The sequence below is a fragment of the Sparus aurata genome, chromosome 24 (genome assembly GCF_900880675.1).
Source record: "Sparus aurata chromosome 24, fSpaAur1.1, whole genome shotgun sequence".
Lineage (NCBI taxonomy): Eukaryota > Metazoa > Chordata > Actinopteri > Spariformes > Sparidae > Sparus > Sparus aurata.
In genome coordinates, this window is record NC_044210.1 from 1,125,948 (window position 1) to 1,144,878 (window position 18,931).

At 40.1% G+C, this 18,931-nt stretch overlaps 1 protein-coding gene across 1 annotated transcript; it reads left to right on the forward strand.

Moving 5' to 3' along the window:
* Nucleotides 1-901: 901 nt before the first annotated feature.
* rras (RAS related) lies at nt 902-18,276 on the forward strand. The gene is made up of 6 exons (XM_030410199.1): nt 902-1,637; nt 3,382-3,469; nt 5,522-5,624; nt 6,782-6,890; nt 9,528-9,646; nt 14,952-18,276. The coding sequence occupies exons 1-6, from the start codon at nt 1,551-1,553 to the stop codon at nt 15,037-15,039; spliced, it is 594 nt and encodes a 197-aa protein (XP_030266059.1). The 5' UTR covers nt 902-1,550; the 3' UTR covers nt 15,040-18,276.
* The last annotated feature ends 655 nt before the right edge of the window (nt 18,277-18,931 follow it).

The window sequence follows — 18,931 nt, forward strand, 5'->3', positions numbered from 1 at the left end:
TGCTGAGTAGAGACTGTTAGGGGTGGGCGGATCGATCCAAATATCGATAGAATCGATACCAAGGTGAGTATCGGTATCGGATCGATACTAGCGTGATGAGATCGATAATTTTGTTGTAGTTTCTCTTCTATAAATTCATCAAATCACTTGTATTTCTTCACAGAGTTTGTGTGAGCGCAGCGTCTCTCTCAGTCCTTAAAGCGCAGCGCTCTTCTTCACCTCTCTCACTTTGCTCACTCAGGTTCACTGTAACTGTAACTTCAAAACTATATACTTATATTAAGATATATAACCTACCTCAAGAATATAATAACCCTTTTGTGTATCTGTTGAAGGAACATTAGTATTCCTATTCAGGCTACATGCAGATAGGTTATAGATTTAATTATGTTAAATATAATTTTCTTATTTGGCTAAAATCTTTGTCCTGTGTTTATCGTTAATATAATCATGGTCAACTAATTAAAGGCAAAAGTATAAAATCATTAATTGATCAGGAATTTTCAAGCAAAAAGTATCAGTATCGGCAATACTGGCCCTGTATTTACTTCGGATTGATACCAACATTTTCAGTATTGCCCACACCTAGAGACTGTGTGGTCGGTGACGGACTGGAGGGAGGAATATGTGGCCTCAGGGTAAGGTGACGCAGGAAGCAGTCACACATGGCGCGGTTATACTATGACGACGGAACCGAACTGTGAAGATTCACATATGTTCTTGTTAGAGCTGATCACAGAGTTAAACAGGACAGCTGGTGTTTAACAACAGAATAAATATCTTTATGGACAGTCAGTGAGTCCACCTCGTCACACAGCGGAGCGTGTGCACTTTTACGCTCTTTTTACGCGAGTCTGTATGTTGACATGATCACACACACACACACACACACACACACAATGACCAAATTAGGAAGTGGACTCATGGATTTAGTTCTGGTCGGTTCTGAGTTAAATGGGACCCGTGTTAAAGTGTGCGGTGTTGTGTCAGACCGTGTCTCGGTGTAGGTGTGTATGTGTGTGTGTGTGTGTGTGTCTACTGTCTGAACACAAGTGTGTGAGCTGCTGAGTTTCTGGAGGAAAGAGAAAAGAGGAAGCAGTTCTACGCCCAAAGTATCTACCCGGAGGCCACGGAGAACAGAGAGAGCAGGGCGGAGAGGACAGGAGCAGGCCGGACACACGGAACCGAACCACTGCACGGCTAGAACTCAGACAAAGACTCGGAGCTGCTCTCTGAGGAGACAGGCAGAGACTCCGCTCAAACTCCGGGACACTTTTGGCTTTCAGGAGAGATTGTGAACTTCGCGGCTGCATGTTGAAACCTCGTCGTGGAGAATGCGCTCCATGTAAGAAGTTTCAGTTTGAAGCTACTCGGATCAGATCAGCCTGCTGCTGGCTCTGCTAACAGAACCCTTCACGGGAGGTTCGACCTGCGGACGTTGCTTTGGATCGCCTCGCTTCGGCTCGGGTTAGCTGTAGCTGCTGGTGGACCGGCGGGCCTCCGATCCAGGCCCTGGAAAGTTTTTTCACCAACCCAAGAGTCAATCCAGAATGAGTGGAGACGAAGAAAGATTCAAGCTGGTGGTGGTGGGAGGAGGAGGGGTCGGGAAGAGCGCCCTGACCATCCAGTTCATCCAGGTACCGACTCCACTGGACCCCAGTACAGGGTTATTATAGACACAGCCCGGGTAGCCTGGAGGGACACTCAGAGTGTAGAGGACTCGAGTGATTGTGTACTGTAGGCTGTGAATACATTAATATTATGTTCCATTATGACTCAGTGTCTTTGATTGTAATTGTCTAGTGATAGTCATCAGCACAGACCCTCAGGTGCTCCACCTTCTCATTAGCTGGAGTTTATAAAGAGATCCATGAGTTAATAACTAGATTCTGTGCAGCTCAAGTGTTCAGCCGGTCCAATGGAGGGTGGGGAGGGTTCTTCACAACCTGGTACTGATCTATGAAGCATGATGAGAGATTTATAAAGCCACTAGTTACATAACCTTTCTGAAAGTATATTAAATATGATGAGTAGTCTATATATTTAACCTTCCATACCATACCTTCTCTGCAGCATTGGTTTACATTTTCACTGGTCCTTATGAAAACCAACTTGAAACTTACTTACAGTAGCAGACAGCCTCAACTCCAACTGAGCTGATGAGCCGCTCTTGGATTTAAAGTACAGTTCGGAATCACAGCCTGATGTCAGACAGTGGTGGAAATGCTGAGGTTGAGGTTGAAATGCACTCTGCCTCTCAAAATGGTCATCCAACATTGACTAGCACTACAATTTCAAAAATATCACAGAGCTTCGCTTCATATCTGGCTGTAGTTGGACGATCGCATTGCCTCAATATGATACACATGAAAGAACAGCTACAAGCATCAGAGCCATAAGACAGTGAACACGTTCATTATTCAGTACGGATTTGTAGTAAACAGGTAAGACATACACAGCACTGGTGTGGCAGATGCAGGCTTATATATGCTAACATTCACTGATAAATAGATAGGGATTCTGCTGACTAAGCCAAAAATCCAACTGACTGACAATGCATCCCTGCCGTTGATGGACATGTGCAGATTAACAGAGTCCCAGGTGATGCTGTCCCAAACCAACATCGAGTTAATGATATTCATGTGGCTTCAGCACTGAACGGGTTTGGTCAGAGGAAATAAAAATAATAAAAATAATCTATGGTAGCAATTTATGTAGAATTCAGCAGAAAGGAGACATAATGACCTGTGGCTACAGGTTAAGTGGAAAGATACAAACAGCCTGAAGAGACAGTTGAAGTCAGATCCACCCTGCTGTTTACGCCACAGTGAGTCAGCTAACTTGATGTTAACTAAGCATATACTTGCTTACTTTCAGTTAGTTGATTGTGTTAACATGATTTAGCCTTTAAGCTTACTACCCTACCCCTACAACTATGAAGGATGAAAATAAGTAAAATGTCATTTTTTGTCTAAAGATTGAGATTAAATCTAAAATATCTGCCAAAACATGATATTTTGCAGACTCCATGGACGAGGACCTCTGTGGACGAGGACCTGTGTCCCCTGTAGATATGAAAGGCTCACTTTAACAAAAACTGAAGGCTGATAAACAAGCGTGACTTCTGAAGAGTCATTTGACAGTACTTTAGTAGATATCCGTAGTTATGTTCAACCACTTACAGAAGCTGCTGAATAGATGTACTGCATCTTTTTCAAGCTGCGTCGTATTGAACCATTAGTAACAAATGACCACACTCCAAGATAGAGCAAGGTATTTCTTGGGGAAATTGTAAAACAAGTCACTTCATTGAAGAGACACTGTTGATTGTAGCGCATAACTACAGTAGAAACTGTTATTAACACTGAGTGTGTCCCACAGTCCTACTTTGTGTCAGACTACGACCCCACCATTGAAGACTCCTACACCAAGATCTGTACAGTGGATGGGAAGGAGACCCGTCTGGACAGTAAGGCTCTATCATAATGGACATGAATTCATACTTTACACTGTTTGTCAGAGTGATTGCAGGGTGTGTGAAAGGCTTTGTTTGAAAGAGGGTGTGTTGCACTGTGACGTGATATGACACAGACGGTGTGTTTGCTCTCTGAATGCTTCGTTCTCTTGTTAGGACTTGCACTTGGCCAGTGTTGCCGCATGTGTTCTGTCACCCCGCTGTATCACCACACAGTAGCATGATTATGTGAACGGCAGACAGTTCTTTATACCTGTAGCCGTTTACAGCAAGACTGAATGATACAGTTAGGTCAAATTTAAGCTTCTTGGATTAGCAGAAGTAGTATGTTGTCATTATCTTTAAAACTGCATAGATCTGATTCATTCTTATATTGGGAGCACTTGGTCTATGTAATATTTCATGTCTTACAGTGATGTGTACACACAAATTGTAGTTTGTGTGGTGGGCAGTATAAAAGGTAGGATCACTCATGTCAGCTCACTGACTCTGTCAGAGTTCTCAATGGGAACATGGGTTTCCTCAGCCCCAGTTGGGCCGATCATGTTGCATTACATTTGAGTCACAAAGCTAAGCGTTGTTTTTTTCTGAAAAATAGATGCTTATTTTCCAGAACAACAATGCTGAGCTCTGTAAGTTGAATCTGATGATAAAACATGAAAGGCACAAACGGGCCAGATAGATTGCTGTGCCTGGAGCTTAAGACGCTCTTAGAAATAATGAGGATGAACCGATGTGTCCTACATACTCGTAGAACTCACAGAAGACATTCAGTTAGACTCACCACATAACGTATTGTAACTCTTGTATTGTGAATATATTACATGGCTTACAATCAGTTACAAAGGCCAAGTTGTTATGATAATAATAATTATAAAAAATGGTCAATTACTTTTTCATTAAAGTCCTAGTAAGTTTACTGTTTCAGTGCACTGATGTAAATTTGATAACCATAATAAAGTGTGAGATCAGTAGTGACAGCTTTGTGGCACAGGTCCTATATATAGAATATAATTACTAGCATTTCAAACAGCAAATAACTTCCAGTCCAACCCATACTGTAGAACTAAAACATCTCATGAAATATCTAAACAAAATCACCAACAATGAGTTAAGGGGGTTGGAGTTTTTGCTTTCCTGTTATGTAAAAACAATAATCTAATGGTGGCATTGCAGTAACAATTAAAAGATCTAGACTTACAGCATATCCTTCATCCTTTTCTGTTTAGTTCAGAGAACCTTGTATAGTCTTTGATCAGTTTTTTTTGTGGTGACAGTATCTGACCCACCTTATCTCAGCTACCTGTCTCTGGGCATCAGTGACTAGTGACCTTGAGAAACACACTTTTGTGTATGTTTTATGTGTCAGTCTCTCCAGGTGGAAGATTGAAAACGCTGTTTGAAATTAGGAAAGTGAAATGGATTTCATAAGCACTGACACAACACTCTGAAGGGAGCTGAGTGAGTAGACCAACACATTTGAATGAACTCCCATTAAAACTGAATGTTTTAATGGGACTGGTCCCACTAGTATAATGGCTCCGACGCCCATGTGCTGCAGTATAAGTCCTTCTCCAAAGAGATACAATCCAGAGTGTGTATCATGTCTCTGAAGAACTGAGCGGTCAATAACGTATTGTATATCAGTCAGGCTCTAATATTCATTACTGATTTTAGTTGGATTTTAGTATGGATTTTTAAAAACTGCCACCTGTCAATAATGCAACTGTCATCTAGAACCTTGTCAATGCTTGAACACATTCATTGACATCCATGAACACTAATAACAAGATCCAAAAACGTTCCTAAGCTTATACATAAACATAGTCATCTTTTGTGCCTCAACATTTCTGTGTTAGAAATATCAGGTGACAGATGGAAAGCACCACTTTGTCAATTAAATGCTGTTTGGGGTATTCATCATTCCTGTGCCTCCAGGTTTTTCTGTTAATGGTTGGTCATGGCAGGCTGTTTAAATACTCTGTGTGTGTGTGTGTGTGTGTGTGTGTGTGTGTGTGTGTGTGTGTGTGTGTGTGTGTGTGTCAGTCTTGGATACAGCAGGTCAGGAGGAGTTTGGAGCGATGAGGGAGCAGTACATGCGCTCAGGAGAAGGCTTCTTACTGGTGTTTGCTCTCAACGACCGGGGCAGGTAATGGAAAATGCCTGTGTGTGTGTGTGTGTGTGTAACTACAGATATGCACTGGCCACTAGCCAAGTGCTGGTAAGCTATGCAAGTGGCTGAAAGATATGCTTCACTCACCAGCCAAAAGCAATGGTAGTCTGTTGAGTGGCTGGTAAAATTGAAACATTCACTTGCAGTTTGGCCGCTGGGAAAGTAAGTTATTTTTGCTTTCTGCAGATGCATGCTTCGAGCTCGGTGAGTGCCTCAGAGGTGGACACATTGTTCTGAATGGTTTGTCATTCAATGTAATAGTGTAATGGTGTCACTCACACTGGCGGTCTGTCTTCCTGCTAAAGAGGAAGTGCAGCGAGCTGTCAGTGGTGGTGAGACTGACATGAAGACTCACTGTCGAGCTGTTATTTAGATGTCATGGATACCAGCTGTATGCATTCCATTACAACAAATCCACAAACCAGTTTAATGCACATGTGTTACACATGTTCAACAAAATATATATGAGAAACTATTCTATCACAAAAATGATGGGTTGTTGGATGACATTAAAACATATTACACTGTGTTGATGAATGTGAGATGTGTCACTGGAGTACAACAAGGTGACAATGGTCACAGAGGTCCTTAGGGACCAATCATATACATGATTAGTCTGCTGATAACAATTTGCTAAGATGATTTAATGTCATTACAGAATCTGTCTGTAGAAATGAAGAGGATATTGTAATGACTTTTTGCATTATAGCTTATAGCCACATGCAGTCAGTTAGGTAAACATTTGTAGTGTCTTTAGAGAGTTGGTGGTGACTGAAGCACATTCAGAAGGGGTTTCATGATCGGTCAAAACTTCACATTTATCATAATTGTGAATGTGGCAATTAAAAAAATTCACTTTCACAACATAGCTTAATGAAAGACTATCCTTATTTAACACTTTCTTTCTCATTTATGGGCATGTCTGTGTCGTAATGTTATTACTGCATTATCTTTTGGGAATCGGACATTGAGACATGGCAGATAACAGTTGCAAGTGCTGCGCAACTCAGGGTGCTATCAGTGATTGTGTCCATACGTGACTTTAGCCATTATGTTCCTTACTGTATATTAGTATCCATCTATGCTTGTTGATACTGTGAATGCTTATTATTTACCTCTGTCCTTTCTGACAGTTACCACGAGGTCCAGAAATTCCACACCCAGATCCTTAGAGTGAAAGACCGAGACGACTTCCCCATGGTGCTGGTTGGAAACAAGGCTGACCTGGAAACGCAAAGAGTGGTTAGTAACCCTCATGTGTCTTTATGGTGTCAGTGAGCTTTCTCATCCTTCCTTGTTCCTGCCTCCCAGAATATAGTGCAGACAGATAAACTTCAGAGTAAAAGTTCAATGGACTTGCATTTCTACAGCTTTACAACACTTTCTCAACCACATTCCACCAGCGACCTTCCAATTCCTGGACAGCCCGCTGTGCCTCGTGACCTACAGCTGTCCTCAAAGAATCTGATCAGTTTTCAGTTTTTCATCTAAGGACAGAAGATATAAGAAAATGTGTGAACTGGTGGGATTATACGTTCAAAGTGACATCACTTAATAAGCTTATATGAGGCGGACGAGGTGGGCTCATTTAAAGGAGGAGCAGCAAATCGCTGGAGTTGCTGCCAAGGGCATGACTCCAAGGGGGAGATAAGTTCTAGGGCTGGAAAAAGTCCTTCCGAGTTTGAATGATGAGTTGGACAGTTAAATCCAGGGGGGTGACTTTTCTTTTGGCCAGGCAGTGTATAACATATATGTATGTATGGGGGGTAAGGTGTGGCAGAATGTGCCAGTTGTCTGAGTCAGAGTGGGTGTGTGGTGTGAATGATGACTTATCAAAACTGCAGTAAAAACACATACAGATGTCTTCCTGGAGCTGGTGATCACTGCAGGCCTCTCTACTCTGAAGCTAGATTCATGCCTGACATAGTGTCCTAGGTGTGAGGGTGCTTGACCCAAAACTAATAAAATATGAGTTGGATTAGCATTTCTCACTTGTTGAATGCAAATGTTCAGAAAGACTCTGTGTAGCACATCAGCACTGAGATCTAGACTGCTACAAATGATGATGAAAATGAATAACCTCAAAGTAAATAAAGATTTTTCATCATTTCCAGCACCATTCTCATGCCATATTACTGCCTTGGTGTGACTTCAGCTGTAGACCAGGGTTTGTAAGAGTTATATGTGCATAATGTTTATCAATTTAAAATTAATGAAAATGTCTAAGTTGTTTTTATTGTAATGTAGGTAATGTAGGACAGGAGTGCAATTCCAAATCCCCATTGCTGCAGTTTAGCCACTGCCCCCGCCGGCCTCTCCTGCAAATCCCATAGAGTGCTGCTCCTCCAACTAAGGCTACATCAGCATCAATAAGTGTCCATTTTAAACACATTACTTTTGCTATGATTATGCCTAGCATCTACATGTGGCATTTTAGGAACTCTAGAACGGAGACCTTTGGCAAACGCTAGAGACCTTGATTCAGTTTGAAAACTGAAACCATTTTTAGTCTGGAGGATTAGAGACAGAGACGTATGTTTGTATGCTTTCTGATTGGGTCTTATCCATCAAAATGTGTCCATCCCTGATTCGGTCCCATCCAATACAATATAAAAATATTTAAATCCGTCGGATCCAGATTTGTGTTTGCATCCACACCAACCTTTACTTATTCATAGATACCGGACACTTTAAAACATCTGATTTTTTTCATCAAGATCCACCATGTATTATTCCCTTAAAAAAAGGGAAAATATTTAAAAAAACAAAATGTTGATGGACGAAAAAAATCCTGGATCTGTTCCTTTGTCTGGATCCACACCAAAAGCTAATGGGGTCTTTTCTGGGCTGAACCGTCCTCAATCCAAGTTTGGTGGAAATTATTTTAATAATTTTTGTGTAATTCTGTTCACAAGCCAACATACCAACAAGTAGACATGGCTGAAAACGTAACCTCCTCTTGGGAGGTAACAGATTCAAGAGAAGTAGTGATTCTGCTGCAAAGCAAATACAATTGCATTCAGACGCCCTTAATGTGTGGCCCAACTGAAAGAGTTGTCTGTATCGGACAGAATGGATGTAAGTTTGTCTATATATATTTATCAAGACAAACATGGACATTGAAAAAACAAATGTTTCCAGGAGGATTCTGTACTGAGCAGTCACAGTTCACTCACTCATCAAAAGATGATCTGTTGCCTCAGTACCAGCCTGGTACATGTTCCATACATCATAAAGTCAAAATGAAAGCCCAGTAAGAGTGAGTAAAGAGACTTACATGTAAAAGTAACTAACTGTAGATAATAATCTACTTCCTTTTTTCAAGTGTGTTAATATGGATGGAGATCTGACTGAATGCTAACATGCTTGTCTGGATGGAGTTTTATTTTAAAATGTAGTTTTAGTCATGCCTGGCAAAGTCAAGAAGGCCTGTGAAGCATTGAAAAAGCAAGTGGTCAAAATATTTGTGAAATGTCAAATATTTGAATCTTATTTCGAGAAAGAGAGCTGATAGCTAAACAAGTAGACACAAAGAAACAAGTAACAGCAGAGTGCCACACGGCAACATTATGCTGATATAATAAATGTCAAATGCATCTTCTTAACTAATTTCAAAATAAAAATGCATTTCCTACACCAGTTACTTTTCAAGTAAACTGCAACAAGCTCAGAAGCAACCATTAACCTCTCACAAAGCAAACTGTGTCCCATGTGTTGTTGTAATGACAACTGAGCTCCTCACAGGACAGTAGCATAGCGGTGGATCACTCATCATTTAAGTGAATGGAGAGTGTAATAAGAGCACAGCTGTACAAGATTAACAGGATGAGGTAACAGTGCATTGAGGCTGGGCTCAGATCCTTTTTGCTTTGTATGCAGATATCCAGGGAGGACGCTCAAGCATTCGCCAGAGAGAACAGGATCCACTATATGGAAGCTTCGGCCAAGAATCGCTACAACGTTGATGAAGCCTTCTTGGAGCTGGTGCAAATTATCAGGTACTGACCTTAATTATTTTATTTCATTGTAGTTTTCCTACAGTGTAGTCTCAATCCAGGTCCTTGTTTTAGAGTTTTCTAATTTGATTCACTCAACATAACCACAGCTTAATAACCACAATTTTCTTTTATTCTCTAAGTCCCCATTGATCGTTGGATTTACCAAAGTTGTCTTGGGTAACAGAGAATCGCTTCTAAAATGTCAGGGCTCGAGACTTACTACGGCCCGGTTGTGAAGATAATGTGTTTGAGACAGACTATTGCTTAGATATCGACAAAATGAACCAGGTGTCTTTTCATGTTCATACTACAGTTATAATCACCGGCTGGCTACTCAGTGTGACACCCATACAAAAACATGAATAGAAATGTTCCCACAGTACTGGACTATCTATCCCCTCAGTCTCTAGCTGATTAAACCAAGAGGGCACTGCACATCATATCCTGCAGTGTGTTGGCTAAGGGAGCTAACAGCTAACACACAGCAGGACTGGGAGCTTCTGGTTGAATGAGAATATGAAGCATTAAACAGTGGACTGCAGTTTAATTTGATTACACAAGTTTACGTTAAATAAATGTGCGTAAGTACTTGGAGCTAAGGACAGTTTAAAGGGTAAAAGATCTTGAGTTTGGAGTTACAGATGTTTCACATCAGTGTACATTTTGCCAAACTTCTATCAGTCAGAGATGAGTAAGCAGGAAGTAAGCATTTACTAGCATCAGAGTTTATGTTGCCTTTTTATTTTATTTATTTCAGACATATGTTTAAACAGAAACATCCAGTGTACATTTAAACAGCATTCAGACACAAAACATTCAAACACTATGACCTGCTGGTGCACAACATTAAGTTTGTTCCTGCCACCTTTTCAGTGTCAGCCTCATCAGTGTCGATATCAGTATCAGCCTCTCCATACAGTAGACTAATGTAATTGAATAAAATTATGGAAAATTCATTTTTCTCTTGATGGCTGTAGCTCAGCGGGTAGAGCAGGTCGGCTAGTGATCGGAAGGTCACTGGTTCAGATCCCAGCTCTGGGCTGAGTTGAGATGCATGTCGAAGTGTCCTTGAGCAAGATACTCAACACCAAATTGCTCCTGATGTGCGGTTGGCACCTCTCATGAGGGCCCTGTGATGCGCTGGTGACTTGTCCAGGGTGTACCCTGCACTCACCCAGAGACAGCTGGGATTGGTTCCAGCGAAAACCCAATAAAAGGGATACAGTGGTTACAGACTAATGGATGGATGGATGGAATTTTTCTCTGAAATTCATATTTTTTTAGATGCACCTGTAGATGATCTCTTGCAAGTATACTGCAATATACCATTAATACATTATTTGATAATAGTATGCTCTGTTATACTTCTGGTTTATTTCAATTCCAAAAAAGGACTCTTTGAAGTCAGTTATCAACATACTTAATTACTTTGCACATCTGCATTTCCCAATGCTGCAGGTAAACAACACAAAGGAAAAAACAGCTTTATACCAACTTGCATTAATCCCTGAAGTGGCATTATTATGTAGTTAAGTATGGACCCTGGCTCTCTGGTGGGATGTGAAGGTACTACAGGTGGGACAGCAAGAGGTCATCCAATAAATAGAACGTTAATAATATTAAATTTTGTAATTATATTTGAATTTTGTACCTATTCACTGTATTATCCACTGCCTTTGTATAATTGCACTTATTGTATTTAGATTATTTTATTCTATTCTAAAGCCTGACCAGGGACAAAGACTGCAAATTAGCTGAAGCTAGACGTCTTATATGCATCACATTTTCCCATTTTCTGTGGCAATGTTGTATATGTATCGTCCCTGCTAAATAAACATTAAATTATTATAATATAGAGATTTAAATGACATGTTTGTCATAATTTGTTTGACCCTCTGGTGTTGTGTTGGTTGAAGTCCGTTTCTCATTGATATGTGTCATCTACCATTCTAAACCGGCACCACCGGGTGCAATGCAGGAAACGCAATTCTGTTAGGAGGGCCACATTATCTGACAGTGAAACTGACTCCAACACAACATCACAATGAATCTTACATCTTAAAAATGATGGGGAATTGCAACTGTGTGTGTTCGCTTGCGTTAAAAGATATGAAGTTTACCATTACTATGTATGTTGGATTTTTAATTTGCATGGCATTGCATTCTGTTCCCGTTCACATAGAATTTTTCTGTTTATTAAATACATTTTTTTTATAGGGAAATCCTTTTTTTATTTTATTTTTATTTAAACCTTTTATTCATACACAAATAGAGCTGGGGGGGCTAACCTCTCAAGACTGTTTAAGTAAAAAATTAATCCATAATTAGATTAATCAAAAGTAAATGACAGAGTCAGATTTACTCCGTCTGTTTAGACTGTTTAAAAAATCTCACAACATCTTTCCAGGAAAACTCTCCATATATTCGAACCTGCTGAGATCCACTGTAGCTGGAATAAACTCCCAACTCTCGGCAGAGATCAGTACATCAGCCCCTTTTTCCCACTTCTTCTTTATTCTGACATTTTTGAACAGTCCTTTGGCAAGGTGACTCCCAGATATTTTATATATCCTGCATCCCAATTCCATTTTTACAGTTTCTTAATCTCAGTTGGTCATTCATAGCCAAGTATCAATACCTGGGTCTTATTTATGTAAATTTTGTATCCAGGCAGTACACTATATTCCTTTAGCATTTTCATCAATTTTTGGAGTGTTGGCAAAGGTTGTGATAAAATTATCAATAAATCATCAGCAAACAGGGCCATTCTTTGTTCCCCAGATGGCCTTGTTACCCCGATTTTATCAGTCCTCTGCCATTGGCTCAGGGGTTCTACAAACAGGGTGAAGAAGAGTGGCCTTGTCTTGTTCCTCTTTTCTGGAATGACCTGACTTTGTAAGGTCACCGTTAATTTTGTATCTGAGTGTTGGTTTATTGTAGAGTGCTGCAAATGTTTCAATTATGGTTGCATCAAAGCCGAATTGCAATAATACTTTATATAAAAGAGACCATCTCACTGAGTCAAATGTTTTCTCGGCGTCTAAACTCATTAAAGCGTCTCCAGTTGTTGTTGTGTAACTTGTATTGTTTTCCTGATGTTGTCTTGAGTCTGTCTGTGTTGAATGAAACCTGTCTGGTCCATAGGTTTTAGTTCTGGTAGGATCAATTCAAATTTTTTAAATAATATGGAGGTGAACGGTTTATAATCAATATTTAGAAGCACTTACAGGATGATAGTTCCCACATTCTAATTTGTCCTTCCCCTCCTTAAGAATGATGGAAATGATTGCGTCTCTCCAGGAGGGGGATCTTTTTCTTTTTCAGTACCCTGTTAAATGTTTTCAATAGTGTTGACCTAATTGGTCCTGCATAACTTTATAGCATTCTGAGGTGAAACCATCTGTCCCTGGAGATTTCCCCTCCTGTAGTCTCCCAATTGCTGATTGCAGTTCTTCTATTGTTGTTTTAGATATTAATTTATCATTTTGATTGTTTGCGACCTTTGATTCCTATAGAGTTTCTAAATGTTCTTTTTGGTGTTTCTACTTTTTATCTTTCAAGTTTTTGAGTTTTTGTTGTCTAGTGTTCTTTGTGTAAGAGGAAATGTATATTATTTTACCTCTAATCACGACCTTCAGTGCATTCCAGAGCACAGATGGTGTCACCTCTTCATTATCATTGTGTTCCAAGTACAATTTAATTTCAATTTTCAGTTTTTCCTTGGTAGCTGGAATATTTAAAATGTCTGAGTTCAACCTCCAGAGAGCGGTCTTAATCTGAGAATCCAGGTGGACTAACATGTCAACTGAACTGTGATCTGAGAGAGTGCTAGGGCCTATTTCACATTGATCTAATCCGTCTTTTTTAAATGTAAAAAAGTAGTCTATCTGATAATAGACTTTATGAGTGGATGAGTAGCGTGTGCAGTCGAAACCTGTATAACATTTGGATTGTATCTTTCTTTAATTTTGATAAAATGTTCCACATCTTACTTGGGTTAAAAACCATCTTATATTGAGTAAAACCATTTTAATAGATCTATTTTGCAAGTGACACCCAGCTCAACTGCACACTTAAACTTAGTAACCTCCTCCTCCAATCTAGATCCAACGGGGAGTAAAAGAATTTATAAAGAACAAATATCACACTCAATGACATACACCTTAACATAAATAGTCAGTGTGACTTCCTGTGTAAGAGTCTGTTAGCCTGACCCTGTGGAGCCTCACGTAAAGGCCCAACAGGAAACCTTCCCCCTTGCCAGTGAAAGGGGCCCATACCCCTTAGTGATGGTGGCAGGACAGTAAAAGAAAAGCTGACCCCAAACTAACCTTTTCATAGTCTAGTGGGTCTCTACCAATATAGACATACATGAGACTGTCCAGTCAATAAATTGCTTTAAAGGTGTTCATCTCTCTTCCTAAACAGTTTAATGTTCTAAGTCCAGTTTTTGTAGAAAGACATACACTCCTCCACATACTCCATTTTGCCAACATTGTGAGGCTTTGTGCATTTGAATTCATGAGCGCATAGATGCATGCTCAAAGCTAGCCAAAGGCATTGTGAATTTGTGCATGTTTAGCAGTATGTCATTTCGCTGCTGTTGAATTTCTTGCACATGGCACAACATCTGCCCTTATAAGGTGTTTACAAGGTGTTACTTGACTACTACTTGGAAAGACCGAAAAAATCCCTGAGTCATTTAAGGTCCTGTGAGAAAATGATGTATGATCCAAAAAGTCCAGCAGGCATAACAGATTATGTGTTGCTGCACAGAGTTGTAATACTCAAAATAGAAAGGTCTTTCTTTGGCTAATGTAATTCCGAATACAGCCTAATGGTTGATTCCACTTGGCATAGCTGTGATGTGATCCAGCAGCGACACATCTGCTGCAGCTGATCGCGGCCACTCTATTTTTGACAGAAGCCACATCAAGCTGCTCAGATCAGATAGAAGTCAGACACAGGAAATGCGTTGAGTGTCCTTTCAAATTTGAACTTTTAACACCTAGTGCAGACTCCAAATCATACATCACATAAAAAGGCCATTTAACTATGTAGCTGAAAATTGATCAGTGCACAAATATAGTTCCAATAACTCTGGCTACACATTACATCATGTATGTTACATATGTTCATGGTATGGGAAGGGCTATTAAAAGTTTTATCACACTGCCAGGTTTTCAGTTTCAGACCTCTTTTAAATGTTATGAATATTTGAGATATTAAAAATGAATGAAATAGCACTATAAAACATTACAGTGATTCATTTTCTCTTCCTGTGTCTGCTCTTCTTCATCCACAGAAAGTTTCAGGAGATGGAGAGTCCTCCTCTTCCAGCTCATCACACAGGAAAGAAAAAGAGTGGCGGCTGTCCCTGTGTCCTCCTCTAAGTTACTGTGGACACCAAAGCCACATCACTCAACAGCATGTCCAAAAAGGAGTGTGTGTGTGTGTGTGTGTTGTGTGTGTGTTTGTGAGAGAGAGAGAGAGAGAGAGAGAGAGAGAGAGAGAGAGAGAGAGAGAGAGAGAGAGAGAGAGAGAGGAGATGGAGAGAGAGAGAGAGAGATTGTTTTCTGTCCAAATGGTTTCATGTGCACTTTTGTTAAAGGCAACTTCTAAATCAGTGAAACACCAGGGACACACAGGGGGGCACATTAGGTCACTCTTAATGTGGGCAGTACTCCAGCTCTTCGCACCAGAAGCGCTGTAGTTCTGCTCCTCTGCGATCATAGATAGAGCCGATCTTTATGATAATGTCATGAATTTATAGTTCATAGACTTTTTATGTTTTCCTCAGCACCAGTTAAGGTAAAAGCACCATTGCCTTGTTTAATAATCTGTCACAACTGACAAATATGTGAAATACTGTAAGTCATATAAATTTTATGTGATCTAAAAAAAACAATTACAAACAGTGATATTATTCTTCTAGAGATTATCAGTGTGTTTACTTTATCTTCATTCACTCTAGGCATGGGGAGAAACTAGAGCACACTATCACTGCAGGTTGTGAGCTGGCCACGCAGCTCTACTTGAGCAGCACATTGGTTAACGTGGCCACTGAAATTAAGTCTGCAGTGCTTCAGTTCTTGATGGTGCTTCTGCCTCCTGTGTGTCCCAAACAATGTTTTATTTTAATGAGAGGATCTAAAGGGAAAGTTAACAGTTAATTTGTTAATTTGGTGGCAAAACAGTCAGTATTCGGGCCACTGTACCAATGTCATGGAGTAGTGATGTAGTTATTATACAAAGTTAGTGTTCACAAATAGAAATATTGTAACACCATCAAGTGTTGTAGCAGAAATGACCAGGCTGTTAGGAAGGATGCTGTGTCCTGCAGGTGCTGGCAGTGGTACCACCTCCACTCAGCTGACTGTGTTCTCACATGAACTATTAATTTTGAATATTATGTCTTTTGTGTTCTTTCGACACAAAAGTGTGACTTTTCCAAAATATGCATTTCACATTTCAAGTTGCTCATGATTTGTGCATGTGCATGTGCATATCCTGCAGCAGAATCCTGCAGCAGAATCCTGCAGCAGAATCCTGCAGCAGAATCCTGCAGCAGAATTGTATACTTCATTGTCTGCAAGGTGAATTCCTTCTTCGCAGCACTGTACATATCATACAATAAACAATGAGGGCTATGATTTAAGGCAGCTCTTGCTGCAGTGACTAAGGGTTTCCCCAAGCCCATCTGCACCTAGCATCCATCACTGGCAGGGAGGGCAGGAGGGTAAGATGGTGATTTAGTTGGTTTGTGATGTCCTGTGCTAACAAGGTTGTGTTGTGTGCAATTGCCTCATTCGTTATCTGGATATAATTATTCTATATGCATGTACGTTGGCCTGATTTGTAATAGATAACATGTTCAAGAAAAATGGAAAGGGAGGAAACTCAGCAACAGTTCCATGCTGTTGTTATGCTTCTAGCTGCTGTATTTGTCTTTTGTTGCCACCTCCCAGGTCTTTCCACTTGTATTGCCATTGTAAGTGTGAATATTGAAAACATCCATAAACACCAAACGGCAATTCAAGGGCCAGATCAGATTGTAGATTATCCAGATGCAGACTTCAGTATGGAAAGGCCTTTGCTACAAAGTAAAAGTTGGGGTTAGTTGAGGTAATTTAAGGTTCAATCCAGGTTTAAAACGGTGGTTAATTTCTTAATGGGTTATATCGTCATAGCAACATATGCTACACTCCGATTGTAGACCAACACACACAAAAGCACTGCCTACTGACCAAACAAAATACTTTGGAAAATGGCGTTATGATAACAATTAGGGTTAGTGAAACCAGATAATGAAAATATATTGTGAGTTTGTTGAACTTGCTTTGCAGTGCAGGCCTCTGGTTCCTTTGCCATTCACAGCCAATAGCTTAATGATGAAGAGTCTCAATCAGCATTTGATTAATGTACGGATCAATAAACTTCTACCTGGTAGTGCAGTTTTTATGATAGCAGAACTTGTTTCAGTTTGCACATTTCAACAGTGACCATGTTTTGCCACAAATACCTTCATGATGTTTATTGTTTTAACGATAGGTGGGCTGCATTCTGGTACTAATGTCTTTTTTAATATTTTTTATATTTTACATCTACATCATCAGTGTCTAAAAATTAGTTAAAAAGTATAATGATGTTTTTCACAGAAATGAATAATAGCGACCAAAAAGAGCACAGAAACAGTAGGACTGAACTGGTAGCAGGTGAAATTCTATTATTAACAAAGTGTCCAAACACAAGCCCATCTAATCGTCTTCATTAGTGGACGGAGTGAGATGGTTCAGTTCTTATTATGAGACTTAAGCATGGAACATTAGTTACCTAATGGCAAGTGGTCTTATGTGTATAGGGGGACATGACAAAGGGGACTGTTGGGCCCTGGTGGACGTATGTGCTATACTGAGTGCCAATTGTAGTGCTTTTCTATTCTAACTAATACTCAAAGCGCTGCCTCCCTGTCACTCTAGCTAGCTGTTCTGACAGTCAGGCCATGTAAGAGAGTCCCACTGGGGTACTTCTGTGCCCCTTATTCATCATGTTCAGCCTCTTGGTATCACTTGACTAACGTATGCCACTCAGGTCACATGGTGACGATTAGTACATCCCAATGAGAACTGAGGTTGAAAGTTCTGGAAAAATAAGTGAAGATTGAGTTAAGATGATTTTGTCTTGATTTCTGGTTGGAGAGAACATTCAGGCCGGAGATATGGTATGCAGTTCCGCTGGTGGGCAGGAGTTCAGCCTGTGTGTCCCCTGTGTTCTGATGTGTGTTCTTTTAACAGTGTGCTAATCAGAAACCACAGCTGTGTGTCAAAGTCACATCTTCCAGCACCTTCTTCACTGTTCTTTTATTTACAAGGAAAAGAATAACTCAACATGATGCACACTAAGAAAATTCCTTGAAAATGAAAAAAAAAAAACCCATCTCTGAACTTACCCAAATATGGAGTTTTATACCTCCATTTTGAAATGCTTTTGGCACTTTGGTTTCACTTTGTTTTCCTTTAAATAAGAATTCATATTTATATCTACTTTATATCATGCAATATTCATCATCATTTTAAATTGAAATAAAAAACAAATCACTTTTATACATCATTAAAACATTTATCCAAACATTCCTTTCTTTTGTGTCCTTAATGGCTCTTCAAATTATTAGTGTTTATTTGTTTTGACAATATTTATGCAGTACAAGGAGATGCTCAGTCCCGATGCTGGTCTGCCTAGGCCTGAACACCCTCAGCAAGATTATCACAAAGTGTGGCTACAGTTACTGAGCAATCATCTACCACCTCCTCTACATGGATACATCAAGCTGTATGCCAGGAGTGAGTGAAACATATTCTCACTGAAGGGGCTGAACTACCAGAAGGCAGCGTAGCAGAGAAATCAAAACCATGAGGAGGTTGCTAGGAAAGTATCCCCTGTCAAATACGTACATAGAGTTATGCAAGTCCTAAAAAGTCAGCTGAATGGTAAGAACAAAGTCTGGGCAATCAACACTTATTCCCTGCCAGTCATCAGACTGGCATAATATGCTGGCCAGAGGAGGAGATGGAGGCCCACTGATATCAAGACAGTGAAGCTTCCAAATGATGATAGTCCCAAGTGATGAACCTCTAAGTGAATACCCTATAGGCAGCAGAAACAGTGAGGAGCAAAAGGAAAAGTAGGAGGAAACATTATGGAGGGACATACCCCTGCACGGTATGTGCCATCAGCAGCACAGGAATGGGCACTCAGCACAAGATCGGCTAAGACCGGGATCTACCA